General features: G+C 36.3%; 1 protein-coding gene across 1 annotated transcript in view; it reads right to left on the bottom strand.

Moving 5' to 3' along the window:
• Positions 1-19,412, bottom strand: part of LRRC7 (leucine rich repeat containing 7) — a 538,317-nt gene that overhangs the window by 417,782 nt on the left and 101,123 nt on the right. The window contains 1 exon segment of the mRNA XM_021096484.1: positions 10,059-10,156. Within this exon segment, the coding sequence (XP_020952143.1) occupies positions 10,059-10,156 (98 nt within the window).

A 19,412-nucleotide genomic window follows, 5' to 3' on the forward strand; every position in this document is an offset into this window, starting at 1 on the left:
GCTTGGCACTTGCTTGCAAGTTTTGCAGGGGTGAGGGGAGCTAGCACACCCCTGGAACAATGGGGAGGGTCTGTTGCTGGCTTGCTGGTTTTGTGGGAGTATCTGGGGCTCACTGTAATCCCGGCAGAGCAGGGGCAGGTTTTGGAGGGGCAAATGGGACTGGCACACTCCTGGGACATTGCGGGGCAGAGCTTGGTGCCTGTTTGCAGGTCTCCTAGCCACTGCTGGCCTCTGAAGACCACAGTGGTGGCAGAGGTTTGCACCTGCCCCCAGATCTCTTGTAGGTGGCGCCTTGTTACCTGTGAGCACTCACAGGGGAAGAAGCACTTATGGCAATCCTACACCCCTCCTTACATGCCCCTTAACAATTGTACCTTGCCTTTCTGGCAGGACCAGGTTTCTTCCAAGTAGATCCTCTTATGTTACAGTCCAGCCTCTTCAGGGTGTCTCTGCAAAGCCAACCTTGGTCCTCTCCCTGGGTCTCACTTCTGAAGACTGAGTTTCAGCTCCCAGCCCCCACTTGTTCCAATGGTCAAGCATTTCAAGCTGGGGAGCAGGGGGTGTCGGTGCTGACCATCTATGCAGGTTATTCTCCCTTTGCCTTCAAGAAATTGGCTGCTACTCTTTCCTCCTAGACTCTAAAGCTCCCTTCTTATCCAAGCTTATCTCCCTGCCAGTAAGAGGCTTCCCAGGGTGCAAAAACCTTTTCTCCCTCACAGCTTTCTCCTTGGGACACAAGCCTTGTCCTGATTCCTTTCTCTTTCTCCTCTTTTTTCTTTCTTTTCCCTTTGTCCTACCTGGCCTTGTGGGGGTTTTCTTTCCCTTTTGCAAATCTGAGGTCTTCTGATGGAGTTCAGTAGATGTTCCCTGTGAATCATTCCACATGTAGATGTATTTTTAAAGTTTTTGTAGGAGGAGGTGAACTCCGCATCGTATTCCTCCGCCATCTTGATCCCATCCCTCCCAATCTAGCTGATAACAGTAATAAAGTTAATGCTTGATCTCTAACTGCCTGATAGCTTGTCAATATCATAATTAATTCCAAAACTTTTCTGGAATACAGAAGTTATCTCTTGGATGTCTTTAAACTCCAATTAATACCATGGCCTGAATCAAGTTGTATCTTTTATAGTTTGTTCTTTCTTTTGTTTGTTTATTAAACTTTTATTAGAGTGATAGTTATATATCAAATATTGTGCTTAATGTTAATAGACAGATAAATAAGTTGTATGTTGAAAAAAAAATGGAGTTAGCTCATGGCTCAGTGTGTAAAGGATCCTATGTTCTCACTACTGCGGCTGTGGTTACAGCTGTGGAGCAGGTTCAATCCCTGGCCCAAGAACTTTTGCATACAAAAAGAAAGAAAGTATCTGCCCACCCTTATGCAGCTCACAGCCCAATGGGAAAGAAATGGACATGCAAGCAAAAGATAAAATACTATGTTGTAAGCATTGCATTAACTATTTGTCCAAAGTGTTTCATAGAATGATAGGAGGGAAGACCTGCCCAATGCCAAGAAGAGAAAGAGAATCTTTTATAAAGAAGGAATAAATTAGTAGGGTGGTTACTACTGAAATAAGTGGAAGATATCAAAAGGGCTGAAATTTTATTTGAAAATCTTTCACCAAGTGAGAAACCAACCCTTAGCAAAAATATGTAGTAGATGAATTTATTTTTCAAAATCCTCATCTATGTAACCATTTTTTGACCTTTCTTTTCTCTTCCTAGGTGTCCAAAGATTTCTTAATATTTGACTCCTTCCAGTGACTGAGATCAGTGATCTAAAATCAGTTTTATGTTAAAGAGTCTCAGGAATTGACTATCATTACCCTCAAGGGAATTTGCATTTTAAAAGAAGTCTAGTGGAGATTCAAGCCCTAACATGAATGGTTTGCTAAGCTAGAGGTGCTAGGAAAGTAAATGCTAGTGGATCTTTTTCTAAAATTATTTCATAAGTATTATCTTGGGAGAAATCTCCTTGCAGGTAACCCAAGGAAGCTGGTTTAAACCTGTGGGAATTCCAAAGAAAAGTTTAAGATATATTTTTGCCTGAATTTCTATTACTACCTTGAATGAAAAATCTATCTAAAATACAGTAACTTTGTACTAAGTTTGCATGAGTTTGATTTCATTTCTAATTGTCCTAAGAATGTTCAGGCTATGAACCTAATTTAATCTAATCTCCATTTAATCTTATTTTTACATCATGTCAAAATTATTAGTGACTAACATGTGTTACTTATAGATGTGGGCTGATAAAAACCCAAGTTTAAAATGAAACATTATTTCTTGTTAAGATACTCTATACTCACAATATATAATAGAAAGCCATAAATTTAATAAGATTTCCTGGCTAATGAGAAATCACTGACCACTTGTTTCTCTTGAGTCCCCTTGCACTAAAATCATATACACTATTTCTTTGGCTTTGCTGTAGGACTTAAGAACCTTAAAGAAAGACCTGAAAAATGAGGAGTAGGGGAGACTAGTCTCCTGGAATGAATGTGCTGAACTAAAGAGATGATTAGAGCTGGGTAGGAATGAATAATTCAGCAACACTGATGTTTTAGACATATGGGTGTTAATTTATAATTCTTTAAGTTATACATACATGTTATATACCTTTTTTGTATGATAGTTTATGTTTTAAAAAATCTAAGGATTAAGCAAAAAGTGAATTCTGAGAGCTAAAATTAGAACACAGAATACTATCATGTACGTATATAGCATGGAATGGTAGAAAAAAGATACTCTGAAGTCAAACTTATGTTTGCATTCCAGCTTTTGCATTTACTAGCTATATGACATTGCATTATTACTTGATATGTCTGAGATCCTATAGCCTCATCTATGAAATGTGAGTGATAACTGGTTAAGTTTGAAAGAAAGAAGCGCTGGCTATAAAATGGAAGGAAGATGTACAGGAAATGGGTTTTATTCCAAACCAGAAACTGTACTTTAAGGAAAGTTAACAGAGCAACTGAAGATGATAGAAATATAGCTGCCCACAAATTGGAGAGATTAGACAGGAAAAGAGGGCACTGAATGACAAATAAGGGCCTGGAAGTCACTTTAATATCAGTACCCAGATACCCAATCTCCCAGGTACCACCTGTTATTTCCCTTTTCCTATTCCCATCCCTAAAATATTTTAGGATAGCTAACTACATATAGACAAATATACACTGCAAGCATTAGTATGGGATGTAGTGTTAAATAACCTTAACTGCTCCATTATGCTAAACCTAGTGGGCAAATACATTATCTTCCTTTCATTTCCTTATATCACCTAGGATTATTTAATATTAAACTAGCTCTTGAAAGTATAATAAACTTAAACCAGTGAGTACATAGCATTCTTATGGTGTATACTAATAGTACAGGAATAGGGATTTATCCCAATTTAGGCTAGTGAAATGATTGGAAACATTTTTAGAAGCATCTGGGAGGTTTCCTAGCATAAAGAGAAACCTGGGTAAATAAAGTAACTCTTCCTCTGTACGGTGACATTATTATGCACATGTGTGAGGTCTGTAGCCACATAGCATGGTGCCACCAGCCTGAGGATCTCATCAAATTTCCTTAGCAGATATGAGCTCTTTCCCTCTCCCCACTTCATAAGACCCCTGACCAAGTGAGTCATCAATACCATACTTGAGACATTGGGGCATAGTTTAAAATAGGAATCTGGTAAAGAAATCAAGTATCTGGAATTTGAGATGAAGTCAACTAGAAGAAGGGTAAGCTTAGACTCTTTTAAATTAATGCACCCCACCTCTTATATTGCATTTAATGTTCCCCACTTCTTTATCTGTTTACTATAAATCCATCCAAGGATTGATTAGTATTCAAGCCTTCATTCATTGACACATATTTAATACAAAATTCTTTGTTTTTTTTTAGGGCTGCACCTGGGACATATGGAAGTTCCCAGGCTAGGTGTCGAATTGGAGCTGTAGCTGCTGGCCTATGCCATAGCCACAGCAAACACGGGATCCGAGCCACGTCTGCGACCTACACCACAGTTCATGGCAACAATGGATCCTTAACCCACAGGGCAAGGCCAGGGATCAAACCTGCATCCTTATGGAAACTAGTCAGGTTCATTACTGCTGCGCCAGCATGGGAACTCCAAATATAAATTTCTTAGTGAGGATGGTGTATCAGCTCTGAATGAGATACAGAATGCCAAAAGAAGGGGTAGCTAGAAAATAAGAATCACAGCACAAGTGAAAGGTGACAACATGATACAAAGGGAAGTCCAGATTGAATTCTAAATACCAATGGGTCTTCATAAAACTGTCCTTGAATTATCAGGGAAAGGTTAAATAATGTTCAATGATTTCATTTTTTTTTTTTTTGTCTTTTTGCTATTTCTTTGGGCCGCTCCCGCCGCATATGGAGGTTCCCAGGCTAGGGGTCGAATTGGAGCTGTAGCCGCCAGCCTACACCAGAGCCACAGCAACGCAGGATCCGAGCCGCATCTGCAACCTACACCACAGCTCAGGGCAACACCGGATCGTTAACCCACTGAGCAAGGTCAGGGACCTAACCCGCAACCTCATGGTTCCCAGTCGGATTCGTTAACCACTGCGCCACGACGGGAACTCCTGTTCAATGATTTCAATAACATGAAAGCAGGAACCTGATTAAGTATCATGACTTTTAACAAACTGGTTAATACAAGAATATTTTGACATTTGGAAAAGTAGCTTTCAATTACTTGAAAACAAAATATTTTTAAATGTTATTTCCTGATAATATACAATAGATTGTTTACATTAAGGAAAAATATCAATGCTATAAGGATAGAATTATTTTATTAGAAATTTAAGTTTTATAAGAAAGTAAAATAAAGAAAAAACTCTTCAATGAGTTTTTCTTATTATGCAGAAAATGAATAGATAGGCTTTGTGGAATTTTGGTTTACACAGTATTGACTCAGGGTAATTTTGAGGCAAAAATATACTTTCATAGATATTTCTCTATATGAAAATAATTATGTTGTTTTTTTCTTTTAAACAGGCCACAATCCCAATGATGCAACCAAGAATTAATTAGCCATGGAAAACTAAATTGGACTAAGGAAAAAAAAAGACATCATAGTAAAGCAATTAAAACAAAGTTGGAGAAAATATAAATTTGTAAAAAATAAATTGAAGTCATAAACATTTAGGCTTGAACTACCATATGACCCAGAAATCCCACTCTTAGGCATGCATCCGGACAAAACTTTTCTTGAAAAAGGCACATGCACCCATTGTTCATTGCAGCACTATTCACAATAGCCAAGACATGGAAACAATCTAAATGTCCATCGACAGATGAATGGATTAAGATCCATGATATACATACACAATGGAATGAATACTACTCAGCCATAAAAAAGAAAAAATAATGCCATTTGCAGCAACATGGATGGAACTAGAGACTCTCATACTAAGTGAAGTAAGTCAGAAGGAGAAAGACAAATACCATATGGTATCACTTATATTTGGAATGTAATATACAGCACAAATGAAACTTTCCACAGAAAAGAAAATCATAGACATGGAGAATAGACTTGTGGTTGCCCAGGGGGAAGGGGAGAGAGTGGAATGAACTGGAAATTTGGGGTTAATAGAGGCAAACTATTGCTTTTGGAATGGATAAACAATGAGATCCTGCTGTATAGTACTGGGAACTATGTCCAGTCACTTACGGAGCATGATAATGTGAGAAAAACAGTATGTATACATGTATGTGTAACTGGGTCACCTTGCTGTACAGTAGAAAACTGACAGGACACTGTAAACAAGCTATAATGGAAAAAATAAAAATCATTATAAATGAAAATAAATAAATAAATATTTAGGCTTGTTACAGCCTGTTGAATGAACTGACCCCTTTATCATTATGAAATCATCTTCTTTATTATGTTTTACTTTGAACTTACTTTTTCTAATATAGTCACTCAAGTTTTCATTTAAATACTTATAAATCTTACATATATAACTCCTTTTCATATTGTTACATTTAAAAAGTATTTATTACAGGCAACTTTTTTTTTATTCTTTTTTAACCAATCTGACAAACTTTGGCTTGTAATTGAGGTATTTACACCATTTACACTTAATGTAATTATTGATCTATTAAAGCTTATGTCTGCCATTTTGTTTTCTGTTGTTCCATTGGTTTCTCATTCCTCTGTTTCTTTTTTCTTGCCTTCCTGTGGGTTACGTGAACATTTTTTAGTTTAATTTCATTTATTTATAACTTTTTTAGTAGAAATAATGAAGTAGCAGCCATATTGACAATATACATGTAGCAAGGACCTAAAGGAGACCTCTAGAACCGAAATGCGGCCCTCAGCTGGAAGTCAGCAAAAAATAGAGCTCTTGGTCACAGAACCACAAGAGAACTAATTCTGCCAACAGCCTAAGAAAGCTTGGAAGTAGATTCTTCCCTAGTTGACTTTATGAAAAGACTTCAGCCTGATGTCACCCTGAGGCAGGAACCTATCCAGGCCCTGCCTGGATTTTTTACTCCAGAAACTGTAGGATACATTTTTTTTTTTTTTTTTTTTTTTTTTTAGGGCAGCACCCTTGGCATATGGAGATCTCAGACTAGGGGTCAAATCACAGCTGCAAATGCCTACACTACAGCCACACCAACTCGGGATCCGAGCCACATTAGCAACCTACACCACAGCTCACAGCAACACCAGATCCCCAACCCACTGAGTAAAGCCAGGGATCAAACCCATGATAACTAACACAGTATGACAAAGAGATTATTGGTAGTCTAAATGAAAACTCTTTCAGCAGATTGATTGGGTAGGAGCGAGACTGCATTGATTTGGAGAAGTGAATAGGGGGTATGTAAATGGAGTGAGTACAGATGACTCCTTAGAGAGGTTTGCCTAAGAAGAAAACGAGAATGTAGGGCTGTAGGGGAATGGTGCTTTGGTTTTGAAGACAAAGGTTTTATTTATTAATTTTTTAAGCGGGAAGTAACTTTAACATGCTTAAAAGTCTTTTACAAGAATCAAATTTTACTGAAAGTTTGCTTGACTATATAAGTCACATGAAATAATTTTTAAGAGCTATGTCTGTTGAACTAATGTTAATATTAACATTGAAAATATTGTAAAAGAACATAAAAGATTATAAACGAAAGCAGTATGAATTATGTTATTTAGCAAAATCCTCTTGTTTGCAATATATCTAAATGCAAGAGGGCTCTGCATCTGGAGGATCCTATTGTCTGAGTCAAGTTCTGCTATTCTTTCAATTTTCAGTAAAGAGAAGCTACTACCATTTGGCTTTCTATGATGATTTTCTAAGATGGCAGTTTTCCATAGGGGTTGACCAGTAAGTCTGGGTCTAGATCCCACTTTGAATTTGTAGAATCATAGGGAAAGAACCTGTGTTAGACTAACTGTATGAGACAAATTACTATCTAACACAAATTACTATCCAACACTGCTGCAAGAATTCTAGCTTTACGTCATGAGTTTACAACTTGTTCCTTTCTAAAAATAGTGGTTATAATTCATATAGATTTTCATTTCTATGTTCAAAACCTGCTTTGCTATCTTCAAATGGTTAGTTTGAAATAAGAACAATAACAATAAGTGAAAAGCAAGAGAGAGTGGGAAAAAAAACTTGCTATGTCTGAAGTTCTATACCAGGTACTTAATATACATCTTTCTTAATTCTCCAAACAATCCTTCAAGGTAGGTTCTTTCATTATCCTCATTTTCCAAATAAGTAAACTGAATCTTAGATTAAAAAAATAATACCCAAGGACCTGTAGCTGGTCATATTAAGTGTCACATTAGAGAATAAAATTTTATGTGTGACTGAAAAGTTAATGTCTTAATTAACTGCAATAATATCCTGCTCCTATTCTAAAAAACAGACTTCTTTCTTAGGGAATTAACACTGACCTGTACAGGACAAGAAGTAGTATTCATTAAACTAACAAGGGATAATGAAGATCTCTCTGCCAGAAAATAACACTTTATACACTTCTCCCTTCTTGTTATGTCTTTCATGATCAAATATAGTTAATCCAGCTGAGTTCCCTGTAGTGATGGATCCAATTGTTGAGGACTTGCTTGTTATAACGCAAGCAACAGTTACATTATTTATCTTATATCAGACAAGACTTAACTCTGAAATATGTCTATCCTTATTAGTTTTTTGTATCTATGATGATTTAATGTCATCTGCAACCAGTCATTTGATTTCGGCTAGTGGTTTCAGACTTGAGCTTCCATCAGAATCTCTTGTAGGGCCTTCTCAAAACATAGATGACTGGATCTGCCCTTCACGGGTTTGGATTCAGTAAATGTGGGTTGTGGTGCTTAAAATGTACATTTCTAACAACTTCCCAGATGCTCCTACTGCTAGTCTAAAGACCACCTCTGAGAACCACTAGCCCAGAACCACAGTTTCAAAACATTTTCTATAAAAAATTAAATGATTACTGTTGGCTTTGTAGGCCATTGAGTCTCATTCACAACTACTCAACGTTTCCTTTGCCATGGAAAGCAGCCATAAACAATACCTAAATAAATGGGATATGGCTGTGTTTCAATAAAATGTTATTTACAGAAACAGGTATCAGGATGGATTTGATAAATGGACCATAGTTGGTCAGCCTCTGGCTTAGAACAACTCACAACAAGAGATCTGAAAAATCACTTTGCATATGTTAAATAGCATCTCTGTGATAATCAACTATAGATTTATTCACAAAAAATCCTTTCTAAATTTCTAAATTAAATCTGCAGACTTATACCAGAGACTAAGCTGATGGTGTTAAACCAGCATAAAGGAGAAACCTCAAAGCTTTCTTATGAACCAATAAAAAAGCAAGTTTTATACAAGAGGCTGCATCTTAGAAATATTTTTTGTTTTAACATACCCATGACCTGTATCTTCATTTTCAAATTTTAGTTTTAACTCGATAGTGCTTACAATGTTAGTAACAAGCTATAAATATACCAACTAAAACTAACGCTATATTGAATGACATAGATGCCAACCCAATCAGATTATCTATTGACTATAATAAAGTGAAACAAAACAAAAACATTCTATTTTCCATCAGTAGACCTGGATTTACTATACTTGGGTCTTTTATCCAGAATGGTGTACTTCAAATTAATTTAAAATGCCAATATAAGCTTAAAAGTCTACTAAACTGTATACACCAGTGAACCCACTGCATTAGGCTTGTCTTTCTAAAATATAATTCCTGTAAAAATACATAATTCAGATACGTTTTTGTCATAATGGATTATAAATTAGTTCCTTGAAAATAATTACATGCAAATGCTGTGAGGAAAGCTAGTATTATAGGTCATCTTATAAACTTAAAATGCAAATTATTATGTCAAACATCTCCAACAATGCTACAGACTAGAAATACATAGATAAAATCTCTACGATTATAATTGCAATATTTTAATAATTTAAAGATGGATTAAAATGACTTTATGATGGGATACATGTCTTTCAGCTTTCGAAATCTCTTCCTAAATTTGATTTAAATCAAATGTTTCAATTTGATCAATAGGCTTATATTTACCACTAGACATTTATTCTTTAGTCTAATGCAGTGGTTTTCAAAGAGTTCTCAGTTTTCAAAAAACGCTTGAAAGAGGATTATGGTCAAATGAAACTGGAAAACATTTATTTTAAACACATTTAAACTTTTTTTTTTTTTACTTTAGGACTTCTTAGAAACATTAATATTCATGGAATACATATCCAAGAAAGATGTGGTAAACTGTGCAGGCTTTTTCAATCCCATTTGAACATGGAACCAAATTATCAGCAGAGCATTTTGAAGTGCAAGAGAAACATTCAAGGAAACAATGTTCTTATAGCCTGAGTCCAGGTACCATGTGATAATAGGTTTCTTTAAAAAAATTCAATTAGATTCAACAAGTATTTGTTAAGAACCTCTGTTATTTGACTTACCACTTAAAGGTTAATCCTTGAGCTTTGCTCTGTTACTCACCAAAGTCTATCTAGAACACAGTTAATCCTATGAAACATACTTACACTCCTCTTCGGGCCTCTTCCGAAGTGCTGCACGGACTTCTTTACAAGGACTTCTCTGATATTGGGGGGGATTCCTTCCCCTTATTAGGTTCTCCATCCTGTAGGAGGAAATCAAAAGAGCATATTAATACCAAAGTCTTGAAAAATTTTGACAAGTGGTTTAAATCAAGAGTCAACAATTCTGGTACCTACATATGCTTGGCAGACCACACCATTGAGAGGATCTAGCAAAGAGGAAGACAGTAGGGAGTGGTGGGGACTGTGGTTAACTGGAGCATGCTTGACTTTTCCAAGGCATTCCTATTTATTTATTTATTTATTTATTTAGGTCTTTTTGCCTTTTCTAGGGCCACTCCCACCACATATGGAGATTCCCAGGTTAGGGGTCTAATCGGAGCTGTAGCCACTGGCCTATGCCAGAGCCAGAGCCACAGCAACGAGGGATCCGAGCCGCGTCTGCAACCTACATCACAGCTCATGGCAACACCGGATCCTTAACCCACTGAGCAAGGCCAGGGATCAAACCCGCAATCTCATGGTTCCTAGTCAGTTTCGTTAACCACTGCACCACAAACGTAACTCCAAGGCATACCAATTTAAAAAATATAAAAACACATGTGGATGAAACTCACACACACATTCTCCAATTAGAGACTGTTACAGACTGAATATTTGTGTCCCTGATCCCTGTATCCCCTAATTCATAAGTTGAAACCCTAATGCCCAAGGTAATGGTATTTGAATGTGGAACCCTTGGGAGGTAACTAGGTTTAGTTGAGGTCATGAGAGTGGGGCATGCATGATGAGATTAGTGTTTTTATAAGATGAGGAAAAGAGACCAGAGCTTGCTCTCCCCTGCCATATGAGGACACAGTGAGAAGGCAGTCATCTACAAACCAGGAGGAGGGGACTCACCAGGAACTGAATCTGCTGGTGCCTTGATCTTAGACTTCCCAGCCTCCAAAACAGCGAGGAATAAATGTCTGTTGTTTAAGCCACCCAGTCTGTGGTATTTTTTTATAGCAGCCTAGGACTAAGTCAGGGATCCACTGACTTATAAAGCAAACAAATTTATCAAAAATCAAGTTGCCCTTTAGAAAGAAAGATATTATCTTTCACCAACATTCTGAATATCAGTTTTCAGGAGCTGAATTGCTCCTTTCCTTCCATGCTAATAATTAAATTGAGAGGGGTTTTCTAATTCTAAAAACTGTGACTTCTTGAAAATGTAATTAAGGAGTTCCCTGTGGCTTAGGGATAATGAACCTGACTAGTAGCTATGAGGATGTGGGTTCTATTCCTGGTCTCACTCAGTGGGTTAAGGATTTGGCATTGCCATATACTACAATGTGGGATGCAAACATGGCTCGGATTTGGTGTTGGCTATAGCTGTGGCTGTGTGGTAGGCTGGCAGCTGCAGCTCAGATTCAATCCCTAACCTGGGAACTTCCACATGCTGCAGGTGTGGCCCTAAAAGGCAAAAAAAAAAAAAAAAAAAAAAAAAAAAAAGAGAGAGAAAGAAAGAAAGAAGGAAAGAAAAGAAAATGTAGTTAATATAAAGTGTACTTCTCAGTTACTTTCAATACTGTCCACCAGAAAATAATATAAATGGGCCAAATGCAACTTCGGTTGGCATATTAAACAGCATGTATTCTGTGATCAGTATTTTCTGGTTTTAGTAAACCTTACAGTTTTGTGTCACCAATGCATATTTTGTTTATTTTGAAAACATTAAAAAACTATTGCTTGTCCAAGAGGTGAAAATTCAGAACGAAACAATGATATTTACCTTTTTGAAAATATAAACACAGCTTCTTACCATTTACATAATTACTCTAATGGGATATCACAGCTTTTTGACAACTGTGTTGGCTGGCAGCATATATTGAAAACAGGTATGGTTGTTATGGGTTACAGTGGTGGTCTCCTAAGTTTAGTGATATACGGAGAATTGTATTTCCAGTGCCTAGAGAGGAAATTAGGAAAGGATAATCCAATAAAAGCAATATGTAAAATGGTGTGAAATATGAGATATTGGAATAAAGCTTTTCCTATGAGAAGCTGTCACTGGTTCCTAAAAACACTTCCAAATATACTTCCTGAAATGAATCCATTCATAGGTAGGGACTGCTTTATGTGTTCTTATGAGCTATGTACGTCTGCACTCATATGCCTGTGATCATGTATATAAAGAACAAGAAAATATTCTTCAATGTGTGATGATAACTTGAAACTTAGTTTCACTTGAAGTTTATTTCAAGTGAGAAAATGAGTTATTTATCTCAATGTTATGATAACACAATGACAGGAAATCAAGTGTAAACCTCAAGAGTTTAAGATATAATTTAAGACATAATTTGCTTTAATACTATTTATGGGGGAAATTATGCTTCCAGGACTATCCCTGCAGTTGCACTATGAGGATTAGCCACATAAATTATATAAAATGTTCTAGTTTCTGACTCTTGAATTAATTCAATGCACAAGTTTGATTACATGTTTCAGCAAATGCATGAATTTTCATGGTGATATAATAACAATTTAAGTGAACTTGTAATTAATCACTAGTATTTACAAGCTCAAGAGAGTAAAATACAACAAACAAATGCAAGTATCTATGTGAAATTGTGATGTAACTTTAAAAACCAATTTTAGTCATCATGATTATACGGATAAAGGATGACAACTTACCCTGGTTGGAAATCCATGTAAACCACTCTCTTGGATAGGCTATTAATTTTCCTTTTATGTATCTGACTATTGCGTATGTGGGGAAAAAAAGTGGTCTAGTTGATTTCCATATAACTATGTTTTAGAGTATGTCATATAAGTTAGAAAGTACTGCCAAGGGCTCAAAGAAAGTTGAACTTACATGAGTGCTATTGGCATCAAAGATCATCAGGGATCATGGTGCCCAGATGTTGCATTAGGGTAATGCTCACAAGTAGACGTGCAAGAGATTATGCAGAGTTAGCAATGCAGCACAGTTTAAATGCAACAAGCCTGGATTGTGGAATCAGACTGCCTGGGATCAACTCCCTTTCTGTCTCTTAAAGGATGATTTTAGGGAAATATACTTAGCTATTCTATACCTTAATTTTTTTCATCAGTAAATGGGGATAACATTGGCTACCTCATAGGATTGTTGTGAGGATTAAATATGTTTATACTACATATCTGCTTACACTGTGTCCACCACAATGCAAGAGCTCAGCAAATATAATTATTATTAATCATAGTTATCCTCCCAAAATGAAATTGTATATTATTTTAAATGTACAGTTATGTTGGGAAAAATATGAAATCTAGCCTTTATTTAATAAAGGAAAAAAAAAAAAACAGATGACACTGTTGAGAAAAAAATTCCAACTAAATAAATGTTCTAGTTATTAGATAAACACAAAGCATTCACACATCTGAACTGCTAATTTTTGAAAGGAAGACCTTAATAAGCTATACTTCATTTTATTCATTAAGGTTTAAAGGATTATTATATGGCAATCTTACAAGGATAGTAAGATGGATAAAAGTGGGTTGGTATCCACATGAATTAAATAAACTGCTAAATAAATTACTCTTTCTTAGAGAATTCAGAAAATATTTCAAAATTGTATAGTGCTATTTAACCTTAACAAGAACAATGAATATATCTTGTAACGTGTTACCATTTATCATTTATTCCATTTAATCATTATAACAATAGAAAGAACTTTTTAAAGATGAATAAGCTAATGTTTAGAAATGTTCAGTGAACTGATCATGGCCACACAGGAAGTAAGAGATGCAACTAAGACTTAAGGTTTTCTGATTTTTTAACCTTTTTCTACTTGCTTTTTAACCAACTATTTCCATGACTCTATGCTTAACTATAGATAATTTCACTAGGAGACTAAGTGCTTGAGATTCTACTATGTTGTGCATATTTAATTTTTGATGGAATTCTTATTGAACATGATATTTATGTTATATATGCTTATATGTAAATAGTACTTATTACATATAAATATACCACTACACATATATATATATGTAAAATACTTATCTGCTAAGTACATGTCAATTTTTAATCATTTAGCTCTTTTCATTGAAATGTTTGCTTCTGTTAGTGATATTTTAAGTTTTTAGAACCATCAGAAAGATAACTGGGGTCAAGGAAACTCAGTATAAACTATATCTACAAAACAATAATAGATGAAAAAACTTAAAACATCATTAAAAGTCCTTTTGCTCATTGGAATGCTAAATGTTATACCCAGTGGAAAATACACTTTGAACGAAATTAAATGTTTTACACAAATATGTTAATGTCCAAACTCTTATATAACTTCGTCTTCTTGAAACTATGCTACTTGAACTCTTCCACCGGTGTCATCTGTGATCTACAGTTTGCATTAAATGGTCAGACAAAATGACCAAGAATGAAGTCTTGGAGCACTGCCAGGACACAGCAAAGAAGCCATTCTAGCTACTCTCAAGCTTGGCATGCCACCAGTAGGAGTGTGTTAACAATTCCAGCAAGGAGAGATTAAGTGTGATGACCACCAGCAAGACAGATGCTCTAACAACTCATTGAAGAGCTCTGAAAACTGCAGCCTACACGTCAACTGCTGGGAAGAAATAAGGGCAGCCAGATTAACATCAAAGAGCATGAAAAAGCAATCAAAGGTTATGAGCAACTGTATTCACAACTCTCTTTGGTTTCTCCCAAACTTAGGTCACAAAATCATCTGAGGAGCTTTAAACAAATATAGACCCCACCATTCCCAGTACTGAAGATTTTCATTCAGTAGACTTGGGTCAGGTCCATACATTTTTTTAACATTAATCAAGTACTTCTAAAGTAGTCTTACACTGGTCCGAATACCAGCCTCCGGGAACCCCTGAAAATAAAAAATATATACTTGAAGATGTAGGAAAAGGAAGTTCAGTGAATTCATTGCTGATACAGACGTAAGGTGAGGGCCTGGTGAGAAGACTGCAGTTAGGACAGACACTATCAAAAATGAAAAGAGTAGCCAAAGTGACAGAGTCAAAGGCTTGCAAGTTGTCTGGAGTTCAACCAGATGAACCTGGAGGCTGACAATTTATAATGATGATAATATCACAGAGAAATGATTTCCTCCATCAAGTTTTGGCAGACACAGGTGGATCAGAAAGTAAGTGTGGGCTGACCTAGAATTGTGGAGTGGGTTGACAATGTGGCTAGTCAGTAAAGAAAGGGAAGTACTGGTAAAATATGGTTGAAGTGGATTTTCACAGGAAGGATGAGGACAAGGAAGAATGACTGAATCCCTGAGGTATAAGAGAGTTGGATTAAGAAAATAAAAATATCAACTATCAGTATCTCTACAATGCCTATTATGTGCCAGGTGCTATATTAGATTATATATATATATATATAGTGTCTATGTTATTCTCATTTTACCTATGACTAATCTAAGGCTCAGAGATGTTAAATAACTTGCTTAGGATCACATAGCAAGTAAGTGCAAAAATCAGAATTTAAATCCAGATCTGACTCAAGAGCCCATGGGGTCAACTACTATGTGAACTGTATAACAGAAAAGTCTTTGATGATGGAAATGCTCAATATCTGTGCTGTCCAATACAGTAGCTGCTATCTTTATATAATAGTTGAGCAGTTGGCATATAGCCAGTGTGATTGAGGAACTGAATTTGAGATTTTTAAAATCTGATTTTTAATTTATTGAAATTTAAATTTCAAGAGTGATAGGTGACAACTGTCATTTAAGTACAGCAGGTCTAGATGCCCCTATTTATTTAACATATGACTGGTGAAAATCCACTTTTCCACTGAAGACGTCTAAATTAAAGTCAGCATAAGCAAGGAAGAAAAGCCTTAGAAAAGTATTGTGTATGAAGATCTTTTGGAGAGAAACAACTTAACTCCTCACTCTAGAATTGGCTCGAAGTAACCCCCTAGGAACTTCCTTGCAAAAAACACACTTTTCATGCAACTATGATTTTCAATTACAAAGCTCTTGTCCTAGCACATCCAAGTGTTTTGGATATACACTCGAAACCTCTTCCTATCACAGGAGCTTCTCACATGCTGCTTCCTTTGCCTCAAATGATTCTTCTCCTACTCCATCTGAATAACTCTTAATCATCCTTCTAGTCCTCATTGTAATATGATTTTTTAAGAGAGTTTTCTTTAACCTCTTAACTTAATTAGATCTCCAACTATGGTTCCATCCTGCAGCCTAGAGTTTTCCATCATGACACGTACCATAAATTGCAATTATATATTAGCCATCTGGAATTTCTGTTTAATGTCTGCCTTGGTTCTGGTCTGTAAGCTCCATGAAGGCAGAGACAATGTCAGTTTTATTCTCCACTCTATTGGAAGAATTTAGCACAGTGCTTGGCATTCATACCCATTGCTTGAATGAATGAATACATCTACTGCTCCTAATCTTGCCATAGGGAAAATATATGATGCTGGGATCACTATGTGTGATCTAGGTGTTCAATCTAGTGAGTGGGCTTCCAAACACTGCAGCTGTCAGCCCATCATCCCCAAACCATGTGCTTTCCTTCAGTCATTCCCCGGCACCCCTAACACTTTCCTTACAGGTCATCACCTTGATTTTTCAATAGCCTCTCACCATCCCACTCTTCACCCAGCAGCCAAGCCTGAACAGACCTCAGAGAGCAGGTCAAATTACCCCAGATTCCCTCCTTGCAGGACCTAGGAGATGAGAGGAGGAGAAGGAGAGGAAATAGAACATCAGGGAGCTTTCTCCTCAGAGAGAAACAATACTTTGAGGACTTTAGCAGAACAAGGGGAATTTGCTGTGGCCACATAGGGGGATTATGAATGAGAAAAGAGATTTTATTAGATATCAAAAGATCAATTAAAGAACGAAATCAGGGAGTTCTCATTGTGGCTCAGTGGCAATGAACCCAACTAGCATCCATGAGGATACAGGCTTGATCCCGGCCCTGCTCAGTGGGTTAAGGATCTGGCATTGAGTGAGCTGCAGTGTAGGTTGCAGATGTGTCTTGGATCCAGTGTTGCTGTGGCTGTGGTATAGGCCAGCAGCTGCAGTTCCAATTTTACCCTAGCCTGGGTATGTACATATATCACAGGTGCAGTCCTAAAAATATATAAAAAAAATTTTTTTAAATAATAGAAAAATATACCATGCTCTTGGATTGAAAAAAATCAATATATATGCAATCCCTGTCAAATTACTAAGGACATTCTTCACAAAACTAAAACAGAATATTTTAAAGTTTGTATGAAAACACAAGAGGCCCTGAATAGCCAGAACGATATTGAAGAAGAACAACAAAAATGGAGGAATCAAGCTTCCTGACTTCAGACAATACTACAAAGCTACAGTTATCAAAACAATATGGTATTGGCACAAAAACAGAAATATAAATCAATGGAAAGGACAGAAAGCCCAGAAATAAACCCAAGCATCTATGGTCAACTAATCTATTACCAAGGAGGCAAGAACATACAGTGGAAGAAAGATGGTCTCTTCAATAAATGGTGCTAGGAAAACTAGAAAGCCACCTGTAAAAGAAAGAAAATAGAACACTTCTAACACCATACACAAAAATAAACTCACAGTGGGAATTCCCGTCATGGTACACTGCAAATGAATCCGACTAGGAACCATGACGTTGCGGGTTCCACCCCTGGCCTTGTTCAGTGGGTTAAGGATCTGGTGTTGCTGTGAGCTGTAGTGTAGGTCACAGATCCAGCTCAGATCCTGTGTTGCTGTGGCTCTGGTGTAGGCTGGCAGCAATAGCTCCGAATGGACCCCTAGCCAGGGAATCTCCATATGCCTTGGGTGCAGCCCTAAAAAGCCAAAAAAAACCCCAAAAAACAAAAACCTCACAATGGATTAAAGACCTAAATATAAGTCCAGACAGTATAAAACTCCTAGAGGAAAACACAGGCAGAATGCTCTTTGAAATAAATCGCAGCGACATCTTATTTCATCCACCTTCTAGAATAATGAAAATAAAGATACACAAATAAGCCAATGGGACTGAATTAAACTCAAAAGGCTTTGCATGGCAAAGGAAACCATTAAAAAAATGAAAAGACAACCCACAGAATGGGAGAAAATCTTTGCAAATGATGTAACAGACAAGGGCCTAATATCCAAAATATACAAACAACTCAAACAGCTCAACAACAAAAAAAACAAACAACCCAATTGAAAAATAGGCAGAAGACCTAAACAGATAATTCTCAAAGAAGTACATACAGATGGCCAACAGGCATGTGAAAAAATGCTCAACATCACTAATTATTATAGAAATGCAAATCAAAACTGCAATGAGGTACCACCTCACACCAGTCACAATGTCCATCATTAACAAGGCAACAAATAGCAAATGTAGGGGAGAGTGTGGAGAAAAGGGGACTCTCCTACACTGCCGTGGGAATGTAAATCAGTACAACCACTATGGAAAACACTATGGAGATACGTCAGGGAACTGTGTGTGACTGGGTCACTTTGCTGTACCACAGAAATTGAGAAAATGTAAATCAACTATAATTTTTAAAAAATTTAAAAATTACAAAAGAAAAAAGGATAAAGAAAAGTACTGGCAAAATTTCACATTGGAAAACAAAATAAAAGCACACTTATCAAAATCAGGACTACACTTCAGTTAGATTAGTTAGAAGAGTGCCTGCTATTACATTCCATGTTTCCCAAGATGAAAAATAGGACTAAAAGCTAAAATGAGACTTTGAAACAAATGTGGTCAAATAGCACCCTTAAAGAGCAAACGGACAAAATTAAAGTATCATGTAAGAACTGAATAGTGAGAAAAATACTTCAGTGTATTTGTTTTGTTAAATGATATTGTAATTGCTTGAACCAAAATTGATAGCTCTATTGCTTTTTAAATTGTTTAAAAATTTTTTATATTATTAGGAAATGATTTAAGGTGAAATAGAAAATCAGTTTATTTAAATAAAGGCCATGAAATTATACAAAAAAAAAAAAAAGCAATATCAACTTGTTTTGCTTATAAGATATGGAGGCTATTTGTTCTCCTACCACTGACCTTAATACTATATTTGCTGCTTTGTGAGCACAACCCAAACTGGAAATATGCACTGCTTAATTGGCCTATTTGATAAATAGACAATTTAGACACACTCCTAAATGAAGTTCAGTGCACAAGCAATGAATTGAGTATTTGCAAACGGATTTACTTTATGCTCAATAGACTCCCTAAGACTGCTTAAGGAATTTTAAAAAATTATTTAACTAGACATAAAATAAAGTACAAAGAGTAAATATCCTTGACTTCTTAGTTTCTAGAAAACTAAAAAGCTCATTTAAGAGTTCCCAC

The sequence above is a fragment of the Sus scrofa genome, chromosome 6, assembly GCF_000003025.6.
Source record: "Sus scrofa isolate TJ Tabasco breed Duroc chromosome 6, Sscrofa11.1, whole genome shotgun sequence".
In the NCBI taxonomy this organism is placed as follows: domain Eukaryota; kingdom Metazoa; phylum Chordata; class Mammalia; order Artiodactyla; family Suidae; genus Sus; species Sus scrofa.